The sequence below is a fragment of the Pyxicephalus adspersus genome, chromosome 1 (genome assembly GCF_032062135.1).
Source record: "Pyxicephalus adspersus chromosome 1, UCB_Pads_2.0, whole genome shotgun sequence".
In the NCBI taxonomy this organism is placed as follows: domain Eukaryota; kingdom Metazoa; phylum Chordata; class Amphibia; order Anura; family Pyxicephalidae; genus Pyxicephalus; species Pyxicephalus adspersus.
In genome coordinates, this window is record NC_092858.1 from 153,934,836 (window position 1) to 153,962,054 (window position 27,219).

At 37.5% G+C, this 27,219-nt stretch overlaps 1 protein-coding gene across 2 annotated transcripts in view; it reads right to left on the reverse strand.

The window, feature by feature from the left end:
- The window catches only part of EPHA3 (EPH receptor A3), a 242,460-nt gene that overhangs the window by 33,773 nt on the left and 181,468 nt on the right, over positions 1-27,219 (reverse strand). The window contains exons 7-10 of one of the 2 annotated variants that reach the window (XM_072431795.1): positions 23,863-24,022; positions 19,377-19,479; positions 14,512-14,579; positions 338-463 (exon numbers count right to left, since the gene is read on the reverse strand). In XM_072431795.1, the coding sequence (XP_072287896.1) occupies positions 338-463; positions 14,512-14,579; positions 19,377-19,479; positions 23,863-24,022 (457 nt within the window). Of the gene's footprint in view, positions 1-337; positions 464-14,511; positions 14,580-19,376; positions 19,480-23,862; positions 24,026-27,219 lie in introns of both variants that reach the window. The other variant, XM_072431785.1, reaches the window with a different exon arrangement.

Genomic DNA, 27,219 nt, shown 5'->3' on the forward strand with positions numbered 1-27,219 from the left:
AGTTCAACAGCTTTATTGATGCACATTTGACATGTTTTAGGTTAGTTTTCTTTCTAAAACCAATCTAAAAGAACGGTTGCATTTAGACCCCAGATCTAGATGGCCTTGATGTTGGCACTAGAACTTGCTGTCTGTTGTATTTTAAATGTTATGGTTATCTGCTGGCCTGATGTAAGCTTTAAGCCCAAAGTGCTTTTATCTCTTGCTGTGCATGCAAAATTGCCCTGCCCTTTGACCTTCTCACATGAAAATTTTTAGTTTAATAGAGTGAATTCTATTTTTTACATTGACTAATTGAAATGCAGCGACGTGCAGTGTTGTGTATTGTACTACGTACCTGCTCCGATAACTTTGTCTATGGATATACATGCAGAGTCCAGTTCTTTTGCAAACTCATGCACAGCCTGACTAGGATCTTCATATGTGTGAGGGTCTACGTAGGTTCTGATTCCAGGATATTTTACTGTTGAACAAACCACAGACACAAAGTCATTGCTTACAAACAAATCTAGCAAAGTGTCAATGATAATAAACATGATGTCAGCAAGCTACTTAAGTAATGTCAACATTTTACCATTACAGCAATGAACACTTCCCAGACCAAATGTGAAATTAATATTTTGGTGTGATAACCTCCCCAAGCAAGGGATATGCCTGTCATGGTATCCAATCCCCCGTTCTTAATGCATATTCACTGAAACATTGTTTTATAACAGAGTGGGGGATGAGTAGATCTTCTGTTATGATTTAACTAATCCCTGAGACTCTGCTAGAGAGCTTTCTCATCACCTTCTTTCCTGGTGACAACAGTCTTACAAGACAGCAAAGGAAAATCTTCAAACGCAAAACACAAAAACATTTTTATGCAGGGTATGCAAAGGCCACAACTCCTGTAAGTTTTTTGATGTTTGTTGCTTTGTTTTTCCCCCCTCACTATGCGTTGTAGTGCAATTCTTGGAAGTAACATGCTTCTGGTTGTAACATATTGTCTCTGGATAAAGAACTATACTACAACCACAAATGCCATGGCAACACATGCATTCCTGTTAATCTGTGGTGTGGTTTGGCACTCTTAAGCTGCGTACACACTTGCAATTTTTGTCGTTGGAATGGATCTTTCACGATCCTTTCCAACGACAAGGGGCTGCAAGATGCATGAACGATGCTGTACATACAGCACCGTTAATGCTCTATGGAGAGGGGAGGGGGGAGAGCGACGGAGCGGCACCCTGCTGCGCGCTCTCCCCTTCCCTTTCATTACGATCGGCTGTCGTCCATCGTCCGTGGATCCGGCAGGTCGGTCGGTAATGACTTTGCCAAGATTTGAACCCAAGACCCAACGCTGCAAAAGTAGGAGTGCTAACCACCAAGCCAACCTTGTTGCCTTTGCTGAATGACTCAATAAGAGCCATATCAAACTTCATCAAAGAGACCACTTTCAGACACAGAGCAGGGGTCCCAATCTTTAAGCAGTTGGTAAAGAACTTTCTACCAAGTTTATGACTGCTTTAGAAAGCAGATTGTAAGGAACTGAGCACCTTTTGTTTTGCACCTGCAAGGTATTAAGCCGATTTTTACTGTTGTTAGGTTTGCAGTAAGAACAAAAAAATCTTTCTAACAGACCAATGAGTTGCAGCAAGCAAATGACATAGAACTTGGCTTGGCATACACTTAAAAAAAAAAATTAAAAACTCTTTACCCTACAGAACACAAATTACTATCCTGTTATCTAGAAAAAATCTCCCAGTAATAGGAATATAAAGGGAAAATCTGATTGGTTTCCATGGAAAATTAAAATCTTTGTAAAGGGAAAAGAATATTTGATGTAAAAGCCACAGATGTCAATATGTGGGATCCACAGACAGGTATACCATATACATGATATATCTCCCATCTTCCATTACTCTCACTATCCTTATCTTATGATTAACCGATACATGTCATACTCAGCCATGAGCGGCAGATTTATTAATTACCTTGTCCCCTAATGATGTCTTTTCATCAAACAATGCCTTTCTCCTTACATGCCCTCACTTTGATATTCTCTGTTTTTTTTTTTCTTTTTAAAGAGGAAACAAAATAAAAATGGTAACTAAGCAGCCAGTAAAGTATAATAAATAATGGAGCTGGTGGGTCTCCTAATGCTCAACAAGTTTAATTAATTTTCTTATAATAAATGGTCCTGGCTGTTTCAAGGAAATAAGCTTTAATTCACCAGAAGGGGTTGGTGATTGCTGTGCTGGATTTGTAAAGTGTTAAACGACAAATGATTTTCAGCATTAGGAAAGTCAGGCAGACAGGCCAGCAAGTGAGAAGGAAGTGGGCGCTTTCTCCTATTTGGTCATTTTGTTTGCTAGGCACTCCTTATATACAGAGCAGTCTGTTAAGGGTTTGGGTGTTATGTAGGAACACCATTGGAAGCTGATGAATTGTTCTATTGTATGAAAGGTGCTAGAACTGCCTGTAAAAACAATACAATTAACAAACACAATTAAGGCCAATGCAAGCATTGCCCCTGGCGAATCCATAAACTGCCTGGTAATGATCATTCAGAGCCTCCAGCTTGCAGCATTTTCTCCCCAAACAGAAAAAAATATCCATATAAACATGTGTCCTTCAATTGTGTTGTCAAATTGTAATTCGGTTTATTACACTCATATAGAACATTCAGTGGTATAAAACTATGTGTAAGTTGTAAATCAAGCTTGCAGATGATAATATAATACATGTGTTACAAATAAATAAATATATTCTTTCCTTTATTAGGTAATAAGATCAAGTAGCACTACATTTAGTAAAATATTCCTAATTTACTAAATTTAGTTTATTCAGGATGGTACAATATAAAAGGGGGCTTCTCATTTCATAATATACATACTTTTTCTATTTGGGTGTCCAGGGAAAATTTATTATAATTTAACATTTCATCCATAAAACATTAATGCAGTTCGGGATTATTGGTATTTTTGGCTATTAAAAAAGAGTAGAGAAAAACATTGTGTAAGCATAAGGGAAGCCCAAAGGGAGTGACCTAAAGGGTCAATGCTACCCATGGTGATGGAAATTGGCCAAAAATATGACTATTCTAACTAGACAGGGTTAACCAAAAAAAATCCCTCAGGTTCATTTTAGAAGGTTTATTGTGTTCATGATTTCACACTTACCAAAGTGCAAATTAAATGAAAGCTAGTATGTTCACAATCTGTCATATTTCTATAAGTATTGGAAAAGGGGAAACCAACCAATGCAAAAGAAAATCATCTACAGGAATAGATATTTCAGAAATATCTTATGTGACTCAATATGAAGCCTCCTAATCTCTGCAAGGTTGGAGCCACATTAGATGGAAGGATATACTCCCTAAAAGCCCTTCAGGGTACATAGTATTACAGCATGCCCCATCACGGACATACTGCTATCATGCTGGTACAAATAATTGCCATAGGACCCAGCAATTCTTTCAGAAGCCCCATTTCAGACAGAGGGGTTTTCAAGAATGAAAGTATTCCAGAGTTCTATCTGTCTGACTCTATAATATATACATATAGTATATGTTAAACTGATGTCTACGTATTTTAGAAAATTGTTCTTCAGTGTTTGGAAGAAAATTTGCATAATGCATTTTTAATTATTCCATAGAATGATATGTCTCAGTAATTAATGGCAATATGTTTAACAAGAACCTACAAGTTCTCCAATAAACAGCATATAGCCCCTAATTCTGTTCCCACTTCCAATACTAGAATCAAATTCACAAGTGGAAGATCGGGAGGTTCTGTATTATACAGGACTTGTGGTCCGTCTATGTGTTGCTTCCATTCTTTTACCAATGCCATTTAATTGACTTTTGCAGCTCTTAACTTTTATCAGTTCTTCCTAAAGGATATCTGTATCACTTAAAACAGTCATTTAATTGTGTGCAGCTGAAAGCCTGATGCTTAACTGCCTGAAGTCTCTGCAGTCTATATTTTCCACCACTTAGGGACACTTGGGGGACAGAATCTGGCTAGACTTGTAATAATTATTGGCCAATCTTAACAGATCCTTATTGTGCTGAGATTTTTACATATAACCATCTCTAGAGTTTACAGGGAATGGTTCAAAAAGTGAGTTAGTGGCAGTTTTCTTGGTGGAAAATGCTTTGTTGATGCCAAAGGTCAGAAGTGAGTTACCAGACTGGTTTGACCTGAAAAGGCAATGATAATTCAGATAATCACTCAGATAAAACTGAAGTATGCCCTATTTAATGTACACTGCTGCGTAATATGTTGGCGCTATATAAATCCTATTTAATAATAATATGCAAAAGAGCATCTCCGAATACTCAGCTTTTCCAAGCTTGAAGCAAATGGGCTACAGCAGCAGGAGAACACATTGGGTGCCAGCTAAGAACAGACACCTGAGGCTACAATTCCCATGGGCTTAACAAAATCGAACAAGAGGAAAACGGAACAACAATGCCTATTTTGAAGAGTTTCTACTTTTGAATTGGAGGATCTATCTGGCATTACAGAAATCTTTACTTGCAGCATAAGTAATCTGGTGGTGGTGTAATTGTGTGGGCTCATACTTCAAGCAAGATAACTATTCATGTCACAAAGCTCAAATCTAAAACTGGTTCCTTGACAATAAGTTCACTGTACTCAGGTAGCCTGTCCTTTTTTTATGCTGGAGGACTAAATGCTGGAAAAAATATATTTTTTGCCTTTATTTCTACTTTTACTGAAATTAGAATGACGTGAACATTTCAGCAGCCCTGCACACAGCAGGCAAATTATTTCAATGTTCTCCTAGATTTTGGCAGTATATCCACTGTCTGTTTAGCCTTGCTTTTTTAGTTATCCTTTGGCCAATTGTAAATCATTGACCAGCGGGCACTTGTAAATCTGGAATATTGATGACATTTTCGGAAAATCTTACACTTAAAATTATTTCGAGCATTGTAATCGGAAAAGATAAAAGATAGAGAAAAACTATACTAAAATACTATACTATACTAAAAAAGTAAACGCACACACAACAAAACTGTACAATTTTGTTTGGTCGCAAGGTTTTGGCCTGAACAGGAAGGGGTTAAAACCAGCTGCAGTCCAACCATTCGGCTGGAATAGGCTTCCTCTACCAAACCAGTTCATGTTCTGGTCCTCTGGGATCCGATTATAAAACAACAAAGGTGTCATTGAGGTGCTTGTTTATAAGTGTATGAGAAGCTGACAACAAAGAAAGCTATACTTGGTACAAAGCTCGCACTGTTTTTGGATATTATTGCAGTCAATCTATTCACAGTTTAGTGGTAACCTTTTGTGAGCTCTCAAATGACCTGATTCATAGCAAAATAAAAAGTGTGTCATGAAAACAGGTATGAGTGTCAATGGGCATCACTTATGCAAAATTAATGCAACATTTATCTTAAAGATGTTTTTGATCTGCATTTTACAATTTACTTTATGTGCTACATAGTCATGGGAGGTTCACTTGCAAGCATTTGGCTGTCCATATGTCAGACAATGCAATTTTAATTAATTAAGAAAAGCTTTCTTCCTAATTAACAGCTGTGAAAAAATAACCACAAGACAAGCCCCTTAAACCTATCTGACCGAAATTCACTAAAGGATAACATTAGTTTCATTGTCTTATTTCTGCCAATTTTCATACATTTTTTTTCAAATCCAACCAGATGCACTAATATTTTAGAACCTGTAATGAACTTATTTTTCTGTGAGCAAAATGATTGTGCAAACAGATGCACTTGTGAATTGGTAAATGGATAACAAACATTCACATTTTGCAACTGATTCATTGATTCATTTCAGGTGCCAAAGTAAACATTCAGAATTAAGCTCCAAATGTTAAATGCGCAGATGAAAGACATTAATGTACATTATGTGTCCTGCCAAATGAATTACACGGCACAGTCCTACCTGGATGACCTGATCTTTGCTGCAGTTTAGTAAAACTTACAGGTCTATCCCTTTTGCCTATCCGGTGAATGGAGGGTGAATTGGGAAGCAGAATATTGGTGAGATGATCACTCACTTTTCTTTTTCCTCCCACTAGATTTTTCTGTGCTCATCCAGTTGCCCCCCTGTGCTTCGTCTTTCATCTCTTATCTAAGTTACAGAGACTGCAAGAGGCTAAAGCTGCATACACACGTGCAAACAACAAATAATTGTTGTTTGAAAGGATCTTACACGATCCTTTCCAACAACAAACTACTGCAAGATGTATGTACACGATGTACATACAGCACCGTTCTGCTCTATGGAGAGGGGAGAACGACAGAGCGGCACCCTGCTGTGTGCTCTCCCACTTCACTTCCATTAAGATTGTCTGTCATCCATCGTCCGTTGAACGGCCAGGACAGTTGTTCGGACATCAGGCACTGTACACACGCCAGATTCTCGATTATATGACTAGAACCATTGCAAGTGTGTACGTAGCTTAAGATACTAAGCCTGGAGATCAGTAATAAGAGATCCCATTCAGTAACACCAAATTGTTGCATAGTTCTAATGAAATTTATTTAAGGCTTAATTACCTTGCCAGGATAAAATGTTAAGACTTAGGGCTATTTCAGACCTGGGGTGCAAAACCAAGTGGGTTTGCCACTCTTAACACCCAGGTTTGCATTTAGTTGTGGTGCATATCTTCAAAGAACAACTGCATGCTCAAAAGTGACATGTCACTTGTGGGAACTGCACTGTGCTTTGCTGCAACCGACCATAAAATGATTCCCAATCTCTCCCATTCACTTGGAAAGGAAAGGTAGGAACCATGGGTTAAACCAATGGCAGAACATTGTGGCTACCTGTGGGTCTTATGTGGTCCTTTGAACTTTGAAAAGACTTCACTTACCGCTGCATGTAACTGTATGTATGTATGAGGATTGGCTTGATAATTATTGTATGAGAACATACAAAGGAAATGAGTAAAGAAAGTTTCTAAAGGATCTGTAGAATGTCAGTTGGGGGCTATGATAAACTAGGAACTACAGAGTTTAGTCATGACTTTTGTGCTGTGTTTTTAGCTTACTACAACTTTGGTTGTGTTTTGCACATACAAAATTTGTGTTTTGGCCCCATAATATTTTTGCTGCCTTGTAGGAAATGTTTTATCCATCTTTCCTAGAAACTTAGGTAAATAGTGCATATTCACCAAAATGCCAAATCATCTACGTTTTACTACAACTATTGTATAATCACCAGACTTTTCTGTTTTTTGTATTTGTTGTGTGCCCACCAGTGAGTTTGATAAGCAAATAGCAAGCAAATTAAACACAAAAACTTGATTGTGCTAAATGTGCCATGCAAGAATTACAAAAAAAACAGTTGGCCAGATATTGTACTCCTGACACCGACCTTCATTTCGGAGCTCAAGCTGCAGAAAATAGGCTTACAGACGATGCAGAGTCCCTTAAACACCAGCTAGCTCTACCACGTCTCCGGAGGCTGGGTGAAGCTGAGATACAATGGCCGTAATCTCTTTGCACCAATAATTAGGGGCAGCACATGTTGTAAATGGGGTCTGTCATGAATAACAGATAATAAACACATGCACATGTGTTAAGCCCCCCCTCTGGTCTACAGCTCATTCTGTGCAAACACAATCATTTTCCTCTTCATTCTAGTAGCATGATTCACCCTCAGGCTAACAAAAAGCAAGAGGTGCTAGTTAGACGGGGGCAGCCGAGGAGGTGAGACACTTCCCCAGTTCTTTGAAAGGAAGTTATGAGATTTTAAGTATTGCTCCAGTGCCTGCAGCTCTGTATGCTCCTCTGTGCAGTGCAAACTATGGGAAAATGCCCGCTTGGCTTAAAGAATTGCTTGTCTCTGCTGCATTTATTGACTTTGTGCTGATCTGCCTGACATAATTCACTAAAAGTAAATAAACGCAGAACAGAACGTCTAAACTTGTGACAGCATTAATATTAGTAAATTGGATCCAGCAATGGGAACCCTTGACAGGGGCAAAAAATGAAAATATGTCAAAGATCTGTCTAATTCAATTGCAAACTGGTTTATTATACAGAAATACCGACTCTGGTCATAGGCAACAATACTAATCAAGAAACTTAAGTGGCCCTAATTACCACCTGAAGGCATAATTTTCTGTTCAGCCACCCTTGGTTCTAATGATATCCTAAATAAAATACATCTATGTGTGTCACCATATGTAGCCAAGTGTCATGTTGGTTTTCCATAATTGCTTGTTTATACCTAAGCAATGGGCCCTTGGAGACTTGCATGAGGCCATACTTTGAGACTGTAGATATTTGCAAGCCTATAAGTTCCAAAAGGCAAACACTCAATCCAAATTCCATCAATATTTATTGTAACATAGCAGAATAAAAGACAAACATCAACTCCAACACATTCATCGCTGACCTTAGTCATCGTTTCACTTAAAGAGTAGTAACTAAACTGAAAAGTGCCAAAAAAAAGCACTTACTTTGAACCCCGCAGGGCAGTCCGATCCATCCGGGGGTGTCTTGCATCGGGTCCCGCGTCGTCCCGGCATAAGTTCTGGAGCCAGCACTCTGGGTGCTTCCATCTTCTCTTCTTCTTCAACCTACATCACCTGACCCAGGGGCGAGGTTGGGTGATGAAGGATGGAAAGAAAACTTTCAGATTTCACTGCGCATGCGTGAGATCTGCAAATTTTTCTTTTTGCCTGAAAAGGCTCCTTCTGTGCATGCCCAAGCATTTAGGCTACAGAGGGGCTGCATATGAATGAATGAATGAATGAAAATTTGGAGAAGTTTTCTGTGCAACACAACGCACACTGAATGTGTGTTGGGGTGCTGTCAAAACATTTGGTATCAAAACACAGCAACAAGAGTCTTATTATTATGGATTTTTTTTTACATATTTCAAATACCTTTACTTATGTATTTTACCATAATGGGTATTTACACATTGTGCAAATGTTATGTAAACATTGCTCCTAATTCTTAATGGGACGCCTGCACACATAAGTATACTACATTGGCCAAAGGAAGTGCAGGTAAGTTTTACTGTGTGCATAGGAGTCCACACAAAGTGAATGAGCTGCCTTAATCCAACATGCTTCTATACACTAAAAAGGCAGTAAACTCAATGGTGGGGTGAACGTTTGCAATAATCTGCAAGTATGGATTTGTATGCCAGTTATGAGACTCGCCTACCTTGTACAGTGATGCCTCTTAGCTATGATAGACCCCCATGACATACCCCATTGATGCCACTTTAGGTGTTGATTCAATGGGCCTGATTTATTATAGCTCAAGGCTGGAGAGGATGTACTTTCATCAGTGAACCTGAGTGATCCAGTAATCCTGGAATTGATTTCTTACTTTTTTCTTTAATCATTTGCTATTAATTAGCAAATGGTTTGAATCCTGGACCAGATCCATTCCAGGTTGCTGGATCACCCAGCTTCACTCATGAGCTTGGGCCTGATTTATTAAAGCTCTCCAAGGCTGGAGAGAATACACTTTCATTAGTGAACCTGGGTGATCCAGCAAACCTGGAATGGATCTGGTCCAGGATTCAAAACATTTGCTAGCAATTTACAAATGATTTCTAAAAATCAATTCCATGTTTTCTGGATCAACCAGCTTCACTTCTGAAAGCCTTAAAGAGCTTTTAGAAATCAGACCAAGTGTATCTTCTCCTTTCTTGGAAAGCTTTCATAAATCAAGCCCACTGACTTTAGTTTTACTTTATTACATATATGGGACCCCTTATAATAGGTGTATGAGTGTTTACACACTGAACAAAGCAAAAAGAAAATAAGGGCATCATTTAAAAATTTACAGCTACTAATGATAATAATTATAAATTTTATAACAAAATCACATTTTTGCTTGGTGTAATAGAGCCTTATGCTGTTACTTGTTTTAATAACTTAGCAAATATTGCTGAGAATTGTAAACTATGAACTGACCTTACAATGTAAATATATCATATTGCAGGTAATAAGTAGACCTAATAAAGTCTAATCCACGTGTCATATTCACAGTGTTTTATGAGAAAATATCCCACCTTCGGCCCTACAGGTCCTTTCCATTTCTGCATTTCAAGATCATCTCACTTGTGTCCAGGTGGTTCTATCATTACCAGGGCTGGCTGTGCCAGGATAATTAATGCTGCAGGCTCGCCTGTGAGAAGATCCTGAATAACTTCTCATTTTGTCAGGGGAATAACTGTTTGAGAAACCCTGATACAGATGACAATATTAATTAGCTGCAAATCTGTAATATAGCACAGCAGAGATCTGCCAGCATCCACTGAAGGTTGAACTTTGCGTCCTTGACTAAGATAATGCTGAATAACTTAAACAAAATATCATTTCTGTTGGAAGATGCATTTTGAGAATGAGAGATGTTTCCATGGTTTGGAGATACAGCACTGAAAATATTTCAGTAAATACCAGTATTTAAACGTCTCTGCTGCTAAAATCTAATTATGAATTAAATGTCTCCCTGTAAGAAACGCAGTAAACACTTACTCGAAGAGAATATGATTGCTGGAGACATACAACCAACACTTGTAGGAATGTGCAATACATGAGGATATATCAGGATAGAATCATACACTGAGCTAAGTATGCCCTAATCAATGTACATTGAACACTATATTGTGAGAAGCAATGTTTATTATTGCAGAAAGGATAGGTGATATCTTGTACAATAAATTGATCTGCCTGTTCCCAATCTTTTCCTCAAAGTATGCGAGTTGCCCTTGCACAGCTCAGTGTACAATACCTGGTATCCCAACATCCCCCCGGCTGCTGCAAATGAAGGAGCAAGGAAGTGAGTACAATTAAAAAATGGGAACAGGCAGGTCCATTTTTGAAACAAACAATCTGCCTGCTCACAATTTTTTACTTATTATGTTTAGTCCTACTTTAAGTACCTCTGCCGATCCATATTTCACCTTTTCAAGCCTTAATCGGCTGGACAGAAATGAGAGGAAATCTTCCCAGGTGAACAGAACAATATAATTATCTAGATTCCAACCCTTCCCCACTTTATCTAAAACGGGTGGATAATTAACAATGTTGTGGATGTAGATACACTTTAAATATAGTTTAGATTTGATGCTAAGAAGGGACACATTGATGATAGATCTGGCAGGGAGGGAGCCATGGTAAGCAGCATGGACACACAAGGCATCCAACGCACCAAGAACTGTTTGACAATTGTTCTCCATGTTAAAAGAACAGATGGTACGGTTGGCTGTGCTGGGAAGACAAATTGCAGAGGATCCCAACCCTGGCATAATCTGAAAAAGAAATTCAGATTTGCCATCGGCAATTGTTTTCATGATGCGACTGTCTATTCTGCTGTTGGCCCCCAAAGTGTGCCCACTTAACACTTTCATTTAGCTCAAAGTATTTATTTTGAAAGTAATTTACAAGTAGTAATAAGACCTGTTTACTATGGCCTATGAGCTGAGAGGATAAGAAATTGTTTATAGTAGACTCCGACATCACAAGTTACACTCAGTAAAGCTTGATTAATATATGAGAGCTACTTATATTTAGACCCCAATTACAGGTGTTAAAATTCCTGTGCTTTACATGACTTTGAAGCAGAAACACCTTATCAAACAGCACTAGTTACACAAGTGTGGAAACACTTCTTTTATGAGCTTCTCAAATCTGATAAAGTGATGCTTAGAAAGCATTTTTCCTGCCAAAGCCATTTTTACAGCCAGAGCAAATTTTGGACTCAAACTTTAAATCTAAGGAAAAAAAAAGATTGATTTTTTTTTTTATTTTAGTGCTTCAAATGTCAAATGCAGTTGTCATAATACTAGGCTGTCTCAGAGAAGATTATACGGTTTCACCACTGACATCATCTTTTTTTTTCCACATATATATGTTTATGGGCTAGTTCATACCAATACTCTTTGAATGTGTTTCCCATGATTTAGGAAAACATGGGAACTGCATTACAGTTTGCTTCACAAGGTTTTCTAATGCCTTATACTTCAGTATGCAGCTATATAAGTGTAAAGAAAAAGTATAAAAAGGGTTCAGAAACATTGTATATGCCACCAACAAATAAGTACACACATGGGGCAAAGTAGAAAAATTTAGATCTTTGTAAAGTCAGATCCCATTCACTGATTTGTTGTAAGAAGAATCAATTGTAGATGTTGATATATCACTATGGTACCACAATAGGACCTAGGTTTTTCAATGCTTGTAATTGTATGAGAATCTTTAATTGTGAGAGTGAGAGTCAAATCCTGTGTAGGCTTTGGGTTGCTCGGTGTTGGAGCCTACACAAGGTACTAATCTGCTCCCCTCACTATTTAGGCCTATGCAATATCTGCCCAGGTCAAAGCATCCTGGCAGGGGGGAAGGTTACAAGCTCCTCCATGCCGGGAAGAACCTTGTAATTCCAAGGACAGTAGAATGGAGTGTTGGGGAGCACTACAAAGTTGAGTATTAGGCCAAGTTTGGATTTCGGCATTGTGGTAACATAGACACACTAAGGCGTTCTTGTTGTCAACACATGTTGCATTAGGACATTTGAATGGACATCCATTGCACAAAAGTATGGCAAAAAAAAAAAATCTGACCCCTTTCAGGAACTGCAACTGACAGCAGGACATTGCCTTAGTGCACTGGGTGCCATTTAAAATGAATAGTAACACTGCACATATAATATTATTGTTCGTATTACCATATCCACACCCGCAGTGGGGGCTCTTAAGATAATCTGTCATTTAGCCTTGAGTGTGCAAAGTGCTAGAATCTCTTCAGAGAAAATCTGTAGGCGGGGGCTGACATTTGGAGGTGCAAGGGGTACTACTGCACAAGGGCTCAAGATGCTACTTAGCTAACAAGGGCCCCCAAATCAATTCAGCAGGGGGGTCCCATTCAGTTCTGCACAGGGGCCCATTGTTGACTTTATCTGCCACTGTTTGTAGGTACAAACTCTCCCCCTCCCTATACAAGATCATGTACAATATATAATTAGTATATAATTCTCTTCTAGATATACAAATCCTATTGACTATATGAGTTTCTGGACTTTGCACAACATTTTGATGTTTTTCCAGCTTTACAAGCTTTCTGAAATTTCCAAGCAATGACCAGTCTTAATAAGAATCAGCTGGGAAGGAGAATACTAATTATTGTAAAAACATCTCTGTAGATAATGGACGGCCATTTCATTAGCCATTGTTACTGATCTGAATGATCTAATCAATGTGGAAGGCACGTGGTTGAAATACAGTATACAGTTCTGTCCCTCTAATCAAGCCCGGTCTAACTACACTGCAGTAATCATTCAGGCAGATCACATATTCACTGGAAAGATATGTTATCCACATTTTATGTCTGTTGATGGCCATCACAAAATCTTCAGCTAGGTCAGCATAATTTTAAAGCAATTTCTGTCATTAAACTGGCACCAGACATTTACCAAACAGGAAGAAATATCTTCCTCTGATCAGCAAATTATTACTTTTACAGCCCATCCACAATATTCTTCACTTAAGTTGAACTCCAGAAGGATTAATATAAAGGAAGTACATTAAAGCAGGTTTCCAGTTATTAATAAATCATTAAATGTATTATTTGTATCTAATGTAGGCACCAGGAATTGACTTGGTAACAGCTTGTTTTAGGGCTCATTCCCCTACATGTGTTGCGGTAATGCACGTGATATCCTGTATGTTACTGCAGCACATGCTGATGCTATGAGATGCTATTAAGAATGAACCTTCACCAGTACACTGCAAAACATAGCAAAGCACTACAGTGTGTTGATTTGCCATGTGCATATCTGATTTTTAGATCACTGTGGGACATTAATAGGTTCATTTCAATAAATATGCTTCCCTAATGCAGTGCACAGTAGCATGCAATGGGAATAGGTGGGCACATATAATTTCCTGTACTGCAGCCCTGCAACTGGGAAAGGAAGAATCAAGACTTGGGGCAATGTGTGATTGACCTTTCTGTGCAGTGTGATGAACATTTTTGATATAAGGAATTGCAACAACAATAATGTATGTGTGTTGTAGTGCACTGTAGATGTGCATTGGTGTTCAATTAAATTTCATTGCAATGCACATCTAATGTACAATAGGCTGATATACACCTGTAATATAGTAAGAAAAGGTACATGTTTTTCAAAGAGACACTGTTCCTGAGATACCATTGTCCCAATGATAGTGTCTCTTTAAAGAAAACATAATAATCATAATGCAAAATGTATTTTGTTAATTACAGCAGAAAACTGATAAGTAGTTCAATTGTTCTATTCACTTTCTGATTAAAACGTAAGCATCCCTATGAAATATACAGCGTGTCACTTCATTATTCTCTTTTCCAGTATTGTAATAAGTCAAATAAACAATAGGTGTCCCATATGTGTAAATGGATGTAAATTAAATGTCTCACATCCTATTCTGGGACTCAGTGTGGAGTTCCAGTTAAAAGAATACAAATAAGAATGAAACGTTCCCACATGATCTGGGTTACATAGAACTTATAAATCACAATACTTACAGTGACCGTTTCCAAAGTGGAATCTTTTTTCATCAGGGCTGTGCACTGATTTATTGTATCCACAGAACCTACAAGAGCAAACACAAGCATTCATTTCCTCAATGATATAGAAAAAATTGTTGACTTAACGATAAGACAGCAAGTGCATTGTTATGGCCTAGCTAGAGAACGTAGATAGAGGGCAGGTCATCAAATGGCCAAAGACGACAATTAAAGCTGAACTCCCTCACAGATATTTCATTAAAATATTTTTTCCTAATGGCCACAAATGATATAAATCTACATTGTATTCACCTAATATCACACACAAACATAAATATCTTCCTATAAATAAAGGCAACGTCATCACTGCTCTGTAATGGAAGGACGGACCAAGCCCATTCATTACAGGCTGGCTACAGAAAACAGGAGGTGGGTGGATACAAGACCAATTACCAAGGATTAGGAGTGGAAGAAGCAATGACTGATCCTTATAGTTGGAAAATCTTGCACAAAGGAATGTTTCTCATTGGACTACTGCACAGATCTGGATATAGGGCATAAATCACATCAGAATACACAAAAGTTTCAGACACATGTGCGCAGCATTGGAAAATCAATCAGATTGGTCATTCATACACAAAATTAATATTTGATTTGCTCAGGTGTACTAAGCCCTAAATTTGTATTTTTTCAGTGCTGTCCATGTCCCCACTAGAGAGCCTTCTCACAACCTGTCCTACCTAATTTTCCTAAAAACAGCAATCATCCCTATCATCCCATTGGGATATTTCCCATCATTTCCTGTGAAAGTTATTCTTGTTACTGCAATTATGGGCAAAAGTAAGTACTTGATTTAGGATTTAGCCTGTCACTATGCTAAAAAAATTAAAGTTTTAGCTGCAGTAACACGATTACATTACAATATAATACTAAATTAAATCTGTGTCTGGGAATGCCAAGAATAACTTGCTGTTTCTAAGCAAATATCAGCTTTAAAAGCCCAAATACAATGAATCTCTCTGCTATACTGTCTGAGATTTTGATAAAATGTTGCAAAACCATTAGTTACTTTATAATGTCAGTAAAATTTTAAAAAGTAAGCACAGAGGAGGACAAGGACATTGTCCACTCCTGGAAGTGTTGAATGTTAAAGACTTTGCTGCATGCTACAGTTCTAAAGACTGCAGTGCTCAGATTTGGTGCCTGTTGAAGAGGGAAGTCTTTTATTGCTATGAACCATTTTTAGGAATATCAATTGAAATCAATATGCAATTGGCATTAACACATATTATATATTCACAATGCACAATGTATAATTACCGCACACTCCTTTGAAAGATGCACTTTCTGGAAATCAAATAAGCAGATTTTTTTTTTTTTACTTTTTGGCAGCAACACACTGCAAGTAAAAACAGCATTACCCATATTACCTTTTATAGCCTTTCATGTAGTTTAGGAAAAGAGAAAGCATATCTAAAGAGCAGAAAGGCAGACGTGTGGATTGCAGTTAGTGCTTAGCAGAGATGCTAAAAGACTTCTCTTCTTACTTTTTAATACACACTTGGGCCATCTTGATTGGACAGGAGATGACCTGTCCCTTTCTGCAATAGTGGCCTGGCTGATCATGCAAACTTAAAAGTGGAACTTTAGTCAATTTAAGTCAACTTTAGGTCATCAAAACAAACATAAAGCTACAGACAAAGGAGGGTAGGCAAAATGGTGAAACCAGAAGTAAGGATTGGAAAGATGTAAAAAGCAACTTATTTCCTAACACAGAGGCAGAATCATTGAATAAGCTACTGTTACCATGTTACCATCATTATAACAGAAATATAAGAATAGTAATACATTGTCTTTACCACCTCTATAGTTTTGAGAAATCTCTATCATTAATATAAAATAGCAAATTACAATGTCCCTAGGTTATTTTTATTATAGCCAGGAAAACATATCTGATGTTTGCTATAGACAGGGTAAATATTTAATTATTTGATAAATAATAAAACCTATCCACAGCATTTCATTCTAAATGGACACCGGAAGACCTGATCATCAAGTGGTTGACTGTTATGAGGTATTGGCCACCCACTGCTGCCTTTACTAATCTAAGCAAAGCTGTCTCACATCTGTTGCAGTATCTTTAACATAGTATATGAAAAATACAATGGCAAATGGGCGACCTTTTCACATTTTTTACAAAAGGTAAGCAGGTTTATAAGCAGCTGCAGAGGTAATCTTGCCAGAGTTACTAAAAAAAAAAAGTCAATGAATGGATCTTCAAGGCAACCTCTATCCTGAAATAAAATATCAAGAGCTGGAGTCATATATGAGTTTTCCGAGGTTAATAATTGCCTTGAAATCAACAAAAGAAAGCCCTTGGTACTACTGAAAAGAAGGTAGGGCTAAGTTCAAATAGTAGGACAGTCCTACGTCTACAGGTGCACCAAATCATCTGACTTTGGATAGGTCTCAGCGGAACTAGACAGCAGAGGTTTAATGATCCCTGGACAGTTTGGTGAGGTTACTTCTCAACAGTCAGGCAAGTTGGGTTCATGCACTGGGTCATGGGTCAGGTACTTGGTGGAGGAAGGTTTGCTCTAATGATGTTACATTGTTTAATGCTTCCAGCTGTGTAAATCTTGAATCCTACATAAATGTGGTCTTTTTATTGACTCTCCTAGGATCTGACATGAATAAACCCGTTTATTATTTGCTCCGAATATGATTTTAAAAAGTGACTGTGTGAACGAATCAGCCATTATCCATCCAGGAAGCTACAGGCATAATAAGATATGACCTCACATCTCTTTCCCAGCTATTTGTGTCTATGGAACGTCCAATCCTCCTATGGGATTGCCTCTGGAGGAAATGGAAAAAAAAATCAACAGCCGAAAATTTATCCCAAGCAACACAAAACCCAAAATAACAAGTCAAGCCGCTAAAGCTGGAGCCGATGGATCAAAGACTAATGGACCTTTACATCTAAAATGTTGCATTAATCTGCAGGAAAACACGTGTGCATTGAGCTCGACAAATTTGAAGAATGAGATTTTGGACGATTTAATAGAAACACAAGGGAAGCCTGAGGTCCATGTGGTTATGAAATCTAATCCTGCAGTGCTTGAAAAGCCACTTGCATAGCGTAGTTTACACATAATCAGTGCGCACAACCCAGGCTTCTCCTAAGTGCCTAAGATGTCACACCTGGCTTTAATAGAAATAACACAGTGCATGAGATAGTAAACTTAATCAGGCGTACACAGGTCAAATCTCAGGCAATCTGATTTAATAAGGTGTGAAATATAGCTACAGAAAACAGCAAACACTTGACAATGTACAAAAAGAAAACATGAATGATTATGTTAACAGCAAGAAAATTCCTTCAATAACCTATGAAATAAACCAAATCAACAAAACTATTTTTTACATTGTATTTTGTTTTCTTATTGAATGGAGAAGACCTTTATACTTTATACAGTATAGGCAGTAACTATACATAATAATAAAGCAAATTAATAAAAGTAATATAAGTGTAAAACCTTGACATGTTCTATTGTTGAGTCACTACAGAATAGAAGCTCTACAAATTTGATTTAATAAAACTCAGATAAGTTTATTCCTATGTAAATTCTAAGGGAAGACTGTAAACAAAGTCATTGCATGTCTTGGACTGGAACCCCGCCGTGATAATGAAGGAATACTTTCTATAGAAGTCTTGCAGGTCGTTGGTTTCGGGTCGGTTAGAACAATTTAATTTTTCTACATTTTTTTGTACATATACCTAGCCTTTAAATATCACAGGTTGGTACTTTAGTTCTATACTTACTAAATCCTGTATCAGCCTAACGATGATCATGTAAGCCTCTTGGCATACAGAAGCTGCTAGCATATTGTCTACGTCAGAGGTCAGCAAACTTTTTTGGCAAATAGGCCATTTCAGGGGTAGGCGGGAGCACACTGGGCCGGACTCCCTCTCGAGTGGCGCCCTAATGGCTCTGCCCCCACCAGGAACGCAATGTATACAGAGGAGAGGGAATGTTCCATATTTATCCCAACGGCGAAAGTGGTAACGCGGAGGTTGATGGCTGGCATTAGGTCTGATCGGCCAGGGGGCATAGGGCCAGGACAAACTACCGGCTAGGCCATATGTGGCCTGAAGATCGAGTTTGCCCACCCCTGGCATAGATGGTGCAGAAACACCTTTTGCTTTTATGGTTACAGCAATAGAAGTAGAAGACACAGCCGGCACAGTTCCTGGTGACTCATCTCTTCCCCCAATAAATGAATATCATTATGGAACACAATAAAAAAGGTGCCATACCAAAAGAAGAACACAATGCAAATACTTATGTCGTATGTAAAGTATATCATATAAATGTTTTTTCTCCAGAACAAAAGGTGAATCTTACAATAGGGGACACTTTTTTGCTATGATAACTATTTAGGCCCAGGTTTCAATTCAAAGAGAGATCTTCCAAGTGGGACACATGCAGCAAAATTGAACCCAATATATTTTTGAACCCCTTCCTTTTTTAAGTAGAAAACATACACTTTAACAATATATACTGAATATATAAAGATATAATTAGGGTATATCAGTGACTTTTTTTGCTATGTTTTATTTTTTGATTATGATTTATTTTGCTTTCAGGTCACTAGGACCAACAGAGTGCAAAAATCCTCCCAAATGAGGACACAATGAGCAAATAGCAATGAAAATCTAACCAGGCTGCTAACTCTTCTCTACTATACCCAAAAGTAGATAAATAAAAAGGAAACACTTTTCTTCTTACACAACTCCCTCCAGTAATGAGTTAGCCATACATTTATGTATTTTTGAAGACAAGCACCAGAATAAAATGCAAAAAATTGAGACAACTAACCTTCCAATGAGCACGTACACCACCACTGTGAGCAAGATAATTACTATGGCTGCTGAGATGCCAATCATAACAACCTGACTGTTCTCACTGGAAATGGAAAAAGCTGGAATAGAAAGAGATGGAAATGTGTTACTTCATCATGAATGACACATGAGTGACTCCACAAAATGAAGACAAAAATTAGCAAATCCTGTCAATAGCAACAAAAGGGCTGAAATATTAACATAGATAACACACAATTTTATGACATGTTATGAAAAAAGAATAATTGCCAGTTAATGTTTATAATACAGTGAATTGCAGGAGAGTCTACATTATAAGATAGAATTGGTTGTAGCTAGCCCTCGGCCCTATTGTGCTAAATGCAAAAGAGCATTCTGGGTCATTATGACTGTCAGGCTGCGTTGTGATCAGCTTTGCTAAGCTCTGAGCAATGTTAGGGACATGTCACACAAGACTGTAGCAGCTGCAGATCTTTTTGATTTTATTCTCAGGAAATTTGTAGCAAGATAAGAGTTGCTGCTGTAGCTGGATACAATTCTTGTATGGAGCTGCAAAATCTCTGGTGTATCACGATCATCAGCAGCTGTAATGGAAAACATGAGTACCTAATGAACTAGTGATTCTGTAGATAATTCCAAATGCTGCATTCACAATTAGACTGTTACACAGAGCTTTCATTGACTGCAATTCATAATCTCTTCGGAACAACAGTGCTAATCTAAGGGTCTATGAAGCCCCCCCCCCCCCCCCTAGGTCATGGAATTGCTGGACCACGTCTGTGAAGTGGAAGATGTTTCAATCCTCATATCAGTGGGTTCCTCAGTTCAAAACTTTTGTGACCTGGGAAAGTCTCTTGGGAGAGTGATGAACTGTCTTCCACATCAAAAAACAATTAAAGTTGATTATAAATAACTACCTAGTCCTACTATCAATCCCGAAGTGGCCAAACATTTTTTCTACAAAATTGCTTTTTTGAAGTAGCCTTTAAATTTGCATGCAGTTTCAGGCTGTTCTAGTTATTAATGCTGCTATAGCATAAAGAGAGGTGACATAATTCCTTAGCTGGGTATGTATAAGGAGCTATTAGGCTTTATAAACTACACAGAAACTGGAGTGCTCTGCCGATATAATAATTTTTTAATCAGCCCTTTTCTGTGCCCTCGTGAACAAGGCCTTAAAGAATGGAGCACATGGGAGGTATGTGTGAGGCCCTGGTCAGTAGCAGTATTCTCCAGACACCAGTCCCCTAATCTATCACCACAGTCTTCACCTACAGCAGCCCCCGCTCAGCCTCGGGAGACTTGTTGCGTCTCCCAGCACTCAGTTGCCCTCAGGACTTAGTGTGCAAGGTAGGGTGTCTGAAGATAGGTCAGCAGCCGACCAGAAGCCCACAAATACAGAGTACAGAATTTTTAGGAAATCCAGAAACAAGACGAAGTCAAAACACAGGAAATAGGTCCACCAAGCGAGGTAAAAAGTGAAGGGCACAAGCAGAGTCGGGGTCACAAGCAAAGGTACTGGTGACTGGGAGCAGAGAGGCTATAAAGTCCCAGCAGCCAATAGCAGTGTAGGACTGAGTCAGGAGCCGATCGGCCTCTAGAATTCCCTTTAGTTGTGTGCAGCCCAACAACGGATGCTGGGGATGCCAAAAATACATCAGGTTGCACAACTAAAGGGAAGCAGGGGCTGCTGCCATCTTAGTTCTCTTGGCTGCTGCAAATGACATTGCTGGACAGAACAAACAGTGTTTATTACTGTGATGGTGCACAGCATGGAGTTGCCGGACAGATGAGCATTTCCTAACAGTATGTTGGTTGGAACTGGATTGTGCATGATGCCTAGACAACATTAGGAATACATGGAACAAAAGAATAAGGAGCACATCTACAGACCAGAACTTAGAGCAATCAAGGAAGGCATCAGGGAAGGCATCTCTCTAGATATACATTCTGATTTCCACAAACAGAAATTATATAGGATGGGTGGTTGGAAAGGCTTTGCTAAACCTAAGCTGAGGTTGCTTGCATTAGGCAGTTTGTGGTCAGTTTCTACAGGGATTACTTAAGTGCACAATAGAAGTCATTATGGTTCCTGGCATTGAATATGGCTGCAATCACAGTTAGGCTAAATGTAAATAAAGCAATGTTTATACTGGCCTAGGTATATGAGGACAGAAAAGTAAGAGTTTATATATAGTACAGTACACTATATTAAACTATAGTAAAATTAGTTCTAAAAAAAGAAAAAATGATTCACTTGCTATAGAAGCACTGTGGATATTTTGTATGCTTATTTTATTGATCTGCATTGTCTATTGATTTGCAATGAGAAAGATTAGGCACTAAGACACATAAGTGCATTACAAATAGTGTGTGCAGAGAAAAGGGGTGCTACTGACTCAACTGTGTCCTCTACATAAACATGAGAATCAGGGGATTCATTTACACAGGCTTTGTAACTTGTAAATGACTTAGCAGATATGGTAGAAAGTTGATTTAAGTGCCCCAATTTACAGCTGCTAGTGTAAAGTATAAATATTGGCAGTATTTCATGAAATATTTTGTAGAATTTTTTTTTCATTCTTGAATATGATAAACAAATTATATATGTATACATGCACACATTCCATTTAAGCAAGAACTTCAGACTAAACAAAAACTTTTGTATAATTTCTTAGGTCAGATCTCTAATAAACTATACTTCCTCTTCACACAATACAAATTATTTCCAATATTGAATTAAATTCTGATTGGCTGCAATGGGTCATTGTATAGCAGTATTTTTGCATTAATAAGTGTCCTTTATACAACAAATACTTTTCAGCTTTTTAAAACGACCATTAAAACTTCTTCCCATATCAAATAGGCAGTCAATCTGGGATGCCATGTACAAGGAACATTGTATTAATGAGAATCAAGCACTCCATACAACTTGGCCAGATTAACAAGCTATTAAAAAATAAAATGGTGTTGATGTCTCTTTAAATCCTGAAAAGCTGGTCATTGTTCTCAATAAATACAAATCCAGACCAGCTACTTGGCAAGTCCGCTCAAAGAACAAATAGTGTAAAATCTAACCAAAACAGCCACACTTAGTTTACTAGCACCCCAATTAATTTTAAAATCTTATGTTAACGATGGGCGGCAGTGCCAAATCCTTAGTCTGTTTTTCTGTAACAAATCACAAAGTGAACTTAAAACCAGCGATCATGGCTTAAAAAGAACAAAAAAAAAAGTTTGTGTTAAACTTTTATTTACAGCAGCTAGCTATTTAGTAATCGAAAGAACAACCATGTAATTGAGTTTAATTCACTTGATGTAACACATGTGAAAATAATAGCAAAGGGTCCAGTGCTAGCCCAGTGCTAACAATGAAGCTGTGGGTGGCATATTGTATTTCACTAATAACGTGTGTTTACATGACTTTGGGTTAGGACATCATTTTTACACCCAATTACAGCCGGATCATTTCAACACTTGTGCTGCGAATGAAGCACTCTGAGAGTTAACTAATGATGAACATAGCAGTCATTCTGGCACAATTTAACAGGTTGTTGTTTATCTTAAAGGATACAATATCACATTTTTTCAGTACATTTTAATGCAGCAATTTGTACACATTTTAATAAACATCCTAATGATGGTATATTTATAACGGGCAAAATATTCCCACTTTGCACACAGTTGTATGCTAGGTATATTGTAAGAAACAGGATCCAGTTGTCACTTATGTTTTCTTGATGGATATGGACATTTGGATACTCTGGTATAGTCCTACGTTATATGTGTATCTATAAGTGTATTTAAAGGGAGTAGGGTGTAACTAGAAAAGTTGAAGAATGGGAAACTGCTGCTGGCCTGTGTTCCAAGTGCTACAATACAACTACAAAATGTATGGAATGTTCATTTTTTTCTTTCTGTTATCTGCTGATTCTGGCAGGTTTATAATCTCTCTTTCTCTCTACTTCATTCCCTGCAAGCAGGGTCAGTAATAAAATAGAGCTCTAGTCATGTTAAAAACTTAGACTCGTACATACATTTACATATAAGTAACAAGCATCAAATTAACTTTAAAATGAGCCTACATCAACCTCTGTAGATGTAGGCACTCTGGAGTAATTAATCATAAAGGCAAAAGAGTAATGCTATCCATTTTATAATTATTAAAAATGTGTAGGTGTTACTTACACATAACTGTGCATGCATGCACTCCATGTATTTCATTAAAACAAGAGAACAGGAAGGGAATACTATATAATAATACATTAAGAGGGTCACTTAAATTAAATGTGGGTATAATTTAGCCTCAATTTTGAGAACTATATTTACTGATTTGATGAATGATTTGGATTGTCTATCATATGGCACAAAGAGCCGTGTTTTCAGTAGTCAAGGAAATAGATATAAATGACATACATTAAACTTAATGTTATTGTATTTAAATAAATATGTTAGATGGATGTACAGGACACACTGATACCTACAGTCAGGACTTGTTTCAAACTCAAACTTGCGACTGTTCGATCCATAGCCAGCGGCTGTCCGAGCTCGAATTTGGAAGATATACGTGGTATCAGGCTTTAGACCCGTGATTGTCACATTGGTTCCCCTGGCTCTCAGAATGGTGTAACTTGTTTCCTGTTCCTGCTTTTGGGAAAAAAGACATATGGCTGTTAATAGCAATACAAATATATGTATATACTTCTGATCAAGTATTTTTAAAGACCATAGAGAGACCATTAAACTTTAACTCCAGTTGAACAGCTAAATATACAGACAAAATAATATCTGGAAGGTCAGGAGAGTTGATGATGAACCCAAGTGACAACATCAGCAGTGCTTAAAAATATGGAGGGCTCATTTACATACTGGGAATAGAGCAGAGCAATGGTTGTAGAGGGGGACAAAGAAATAATGAATGCCTATTTCCTACCTCTTAGACAAAAAAGCCCTAGATGTATTGACGCCTGGGAAGAGAGCAAGGGGAACTAAGAGAGCGAACTTAAATAGAAAAATCCACCCTTCCGCCATTTTTTTATCCATTTTTTCATCTTCAAAACTTCTGTCTCCTTTCATCAGTGTGTTCTTTTACAGCACATGGTCACTGGCCACCTAAATTAGCAAAGTGTGCTGCTTCTCCACTCTCTGTCTAAGCTTTGCTGCACAATGTGCTGCAAAAGGCTGATACGAAGTCAAATTAAGATGCGTACAACCATACATTTCTAAGCACAGTTGTTAAAATGCGTGTCTTTTATTTAAGCCTGGAGTTCAGCTTTAATTCATAAACAAATCATGAAGTCAATGACATTTGAAGATAGATGCAAAAAAAGGTATACATGCCTGATATAATGATATAGAAAGATATGTAATTAAAAAATCCCAAACTGAGTATTATAAGGCGTTTGAGTGTTGTTAAAATATGTGTCTTTTATTTAAGCTTGGAGTTCAGCTTTAATTTATAACTAAATCATGAAATCAATGATTTCAATAAAAGCTTTATTATTGGTCCATCCAGAAAAATCTCTTATCCTTGTGCATTTAGTCAATCAATATAGTGTAATACATTGTCATCAGTTTTTTCTCAAATTCCTCTATGTTCCAGTATGGATTTCATCTGTTTGTTAGAATGCAATATTAAACATCTGAACTTCATTATGATAACCCTAATACTATTGTTTGAAGTTTGAAATATCTGGTAATTAGTTTAAGCTAACAGATAATTCACTTTTAAAGCAGAACTTCTAAAAAGAGAAAAGTTTAAATGGTTTTGATGTTTTTATTTGAAAGTTTGACTGAAATTCCACTGAAGTTTGCTCAGTCCATAAATTCTGCACTTTGTGGAAACTCTGGAAATTATAAGATTACATACCTACATTTTATTACCTATAACTTATGTTGATATTGGACTGCTGTGACCAGAATAATATTTTTGAAGAATTTTAACCTGGAACTTGGTCACTAAAAGCCAAACTCCACCTTTTAGAGGATTCTAAGCCCCAAAGTAAAGTAGCAATAATACATTTTGTTAATAGTTAGCTTTTTGCTTACATACACAGGAGCAGGTAAAATGTCTACATTAGCATTACATAGATAACTGTAGATGTATAAAAACAGCTATAGTTAAAAAGGGAAATTTAAGATAGATGCAGAAAAAGGTCTCTATGCCTGATATAATGATATAGAAAGATATGTTATTAAAAAATCCCAATCTGAGTATGTGAGTAGGTGTTTGAGTGTTGTATCATATCTTTTTTATATGCCCATAACTGTCTTTCTTTTCCAAATTGGATTAAGCATTGGATGGGACAATTCAATAACCTGCATGTCATCACTTTTTAGACTATTAAACAAATTTTAGTTCACATAACCATCTGCCCCTTGTACATGCCACTAGGTGTAATGAGGGGCATTTGTGGTAGGGAGAAACAACAGAGATGGAGATAAGCATGGACTGCAACCTACGGACATGCTATTAGCTATTAGGTGTGTAAAAAGGTAATGTTGTAGTCCTTGTGGGTATATCAATGTTAGGAGGACAATACTGCCCTGATTTAAAAAAAATAGATGGGCTAGTTTTGTCAGCCTACCTAAGAACCCTAAGTGAGGGGTTAGGAGACAAGTAATAGACACCTAGGGTAAATGTTACAACTCTACATCCATATATTTGGTCAATATTGCCATCCAATGTGATTGTGGTTCTGTAATGTTGAAAATACTGAAATAAAGAAACGGCAATCTCCAATGAATTTTTACAGAAAGCCTCCAATATATGCACTATACTAACAAAAGGAAACAATGAAGCGTTAAGGTAATAAAACAATACCACTGTCCTAGATTCATCGGATATATATGAGGGAAATGGAAACCGAAGGATCAGATATTTCAGATGCCTACAAACCTATATGAAAAACAAGAGATATCAAAGCCTTTTCCTTTTTTTATATTAGAATACCCTTTTCAGGAATAATCTACAAAATATTTACTAAACTTTTAAACAAAAAGAGACAGACAGTGACTAATCATGGATACACCACAAGCTGCTTCATCGGATTTATACGATGACAAACTATGGGGCAAATGTCCAAGTAACTAGTTGTCTGTCCAACAGGATGAGCAAACTGAAAAGTAAAGAATAATCTGACACTCAGAAGGATGATTGTTCTGTGATTAAAAAGAAAGAGGGATGAAAGAAAGAAAAGGAAGGAGGATGGTAACTGTAGCTACTATTTCAATATAACCCACCAAGTCAACTTCACATTAAATGGTGGTTCCTAGGGGTGGTACTATACCCGACATCCACCATTCACAAAGCGTTTGGCCAGGTGAACAACATGGCTGGGAGCTGGTTGTTGCAAAGGTAAGTGTTGTCACTCTCTGCTAATGAATATTTCTATTGGGTTGTGTACAAATAAATTAGAAAACAAAAAGAAAGAGGTTTGCAGCTCAGGTTTGTGGTTTAAATATTATTTATGTGTTGATACATTCTCAAACGAAAATGTATCAATACATAATTAATATTTAAACCCCAAACCTGAGCCACAAACCTCTTTCTTTTTGTTTTCTCATTTATTTGTACTCCTATGTTTTCAAAGAGGTGGCTCCCTCTTAAAAACTTTGAAATCTATTGGGAAGATAGATATTCTCTACAAATTACTCTATTGGGTTGTGAACTTGAGGACTGGTGGACACCTAAAGTTTGCTTTAAACTCAAGTTGCAACAATTCAAATGCTATTAATAATATTACACCACAGTATTTACATAGCTCCATCATATTACACAGCGTTGTACAAAGTCCATAGTCATGTCGCTAGCTGTCCCTCAAAGGGGCTCACAATCTAAT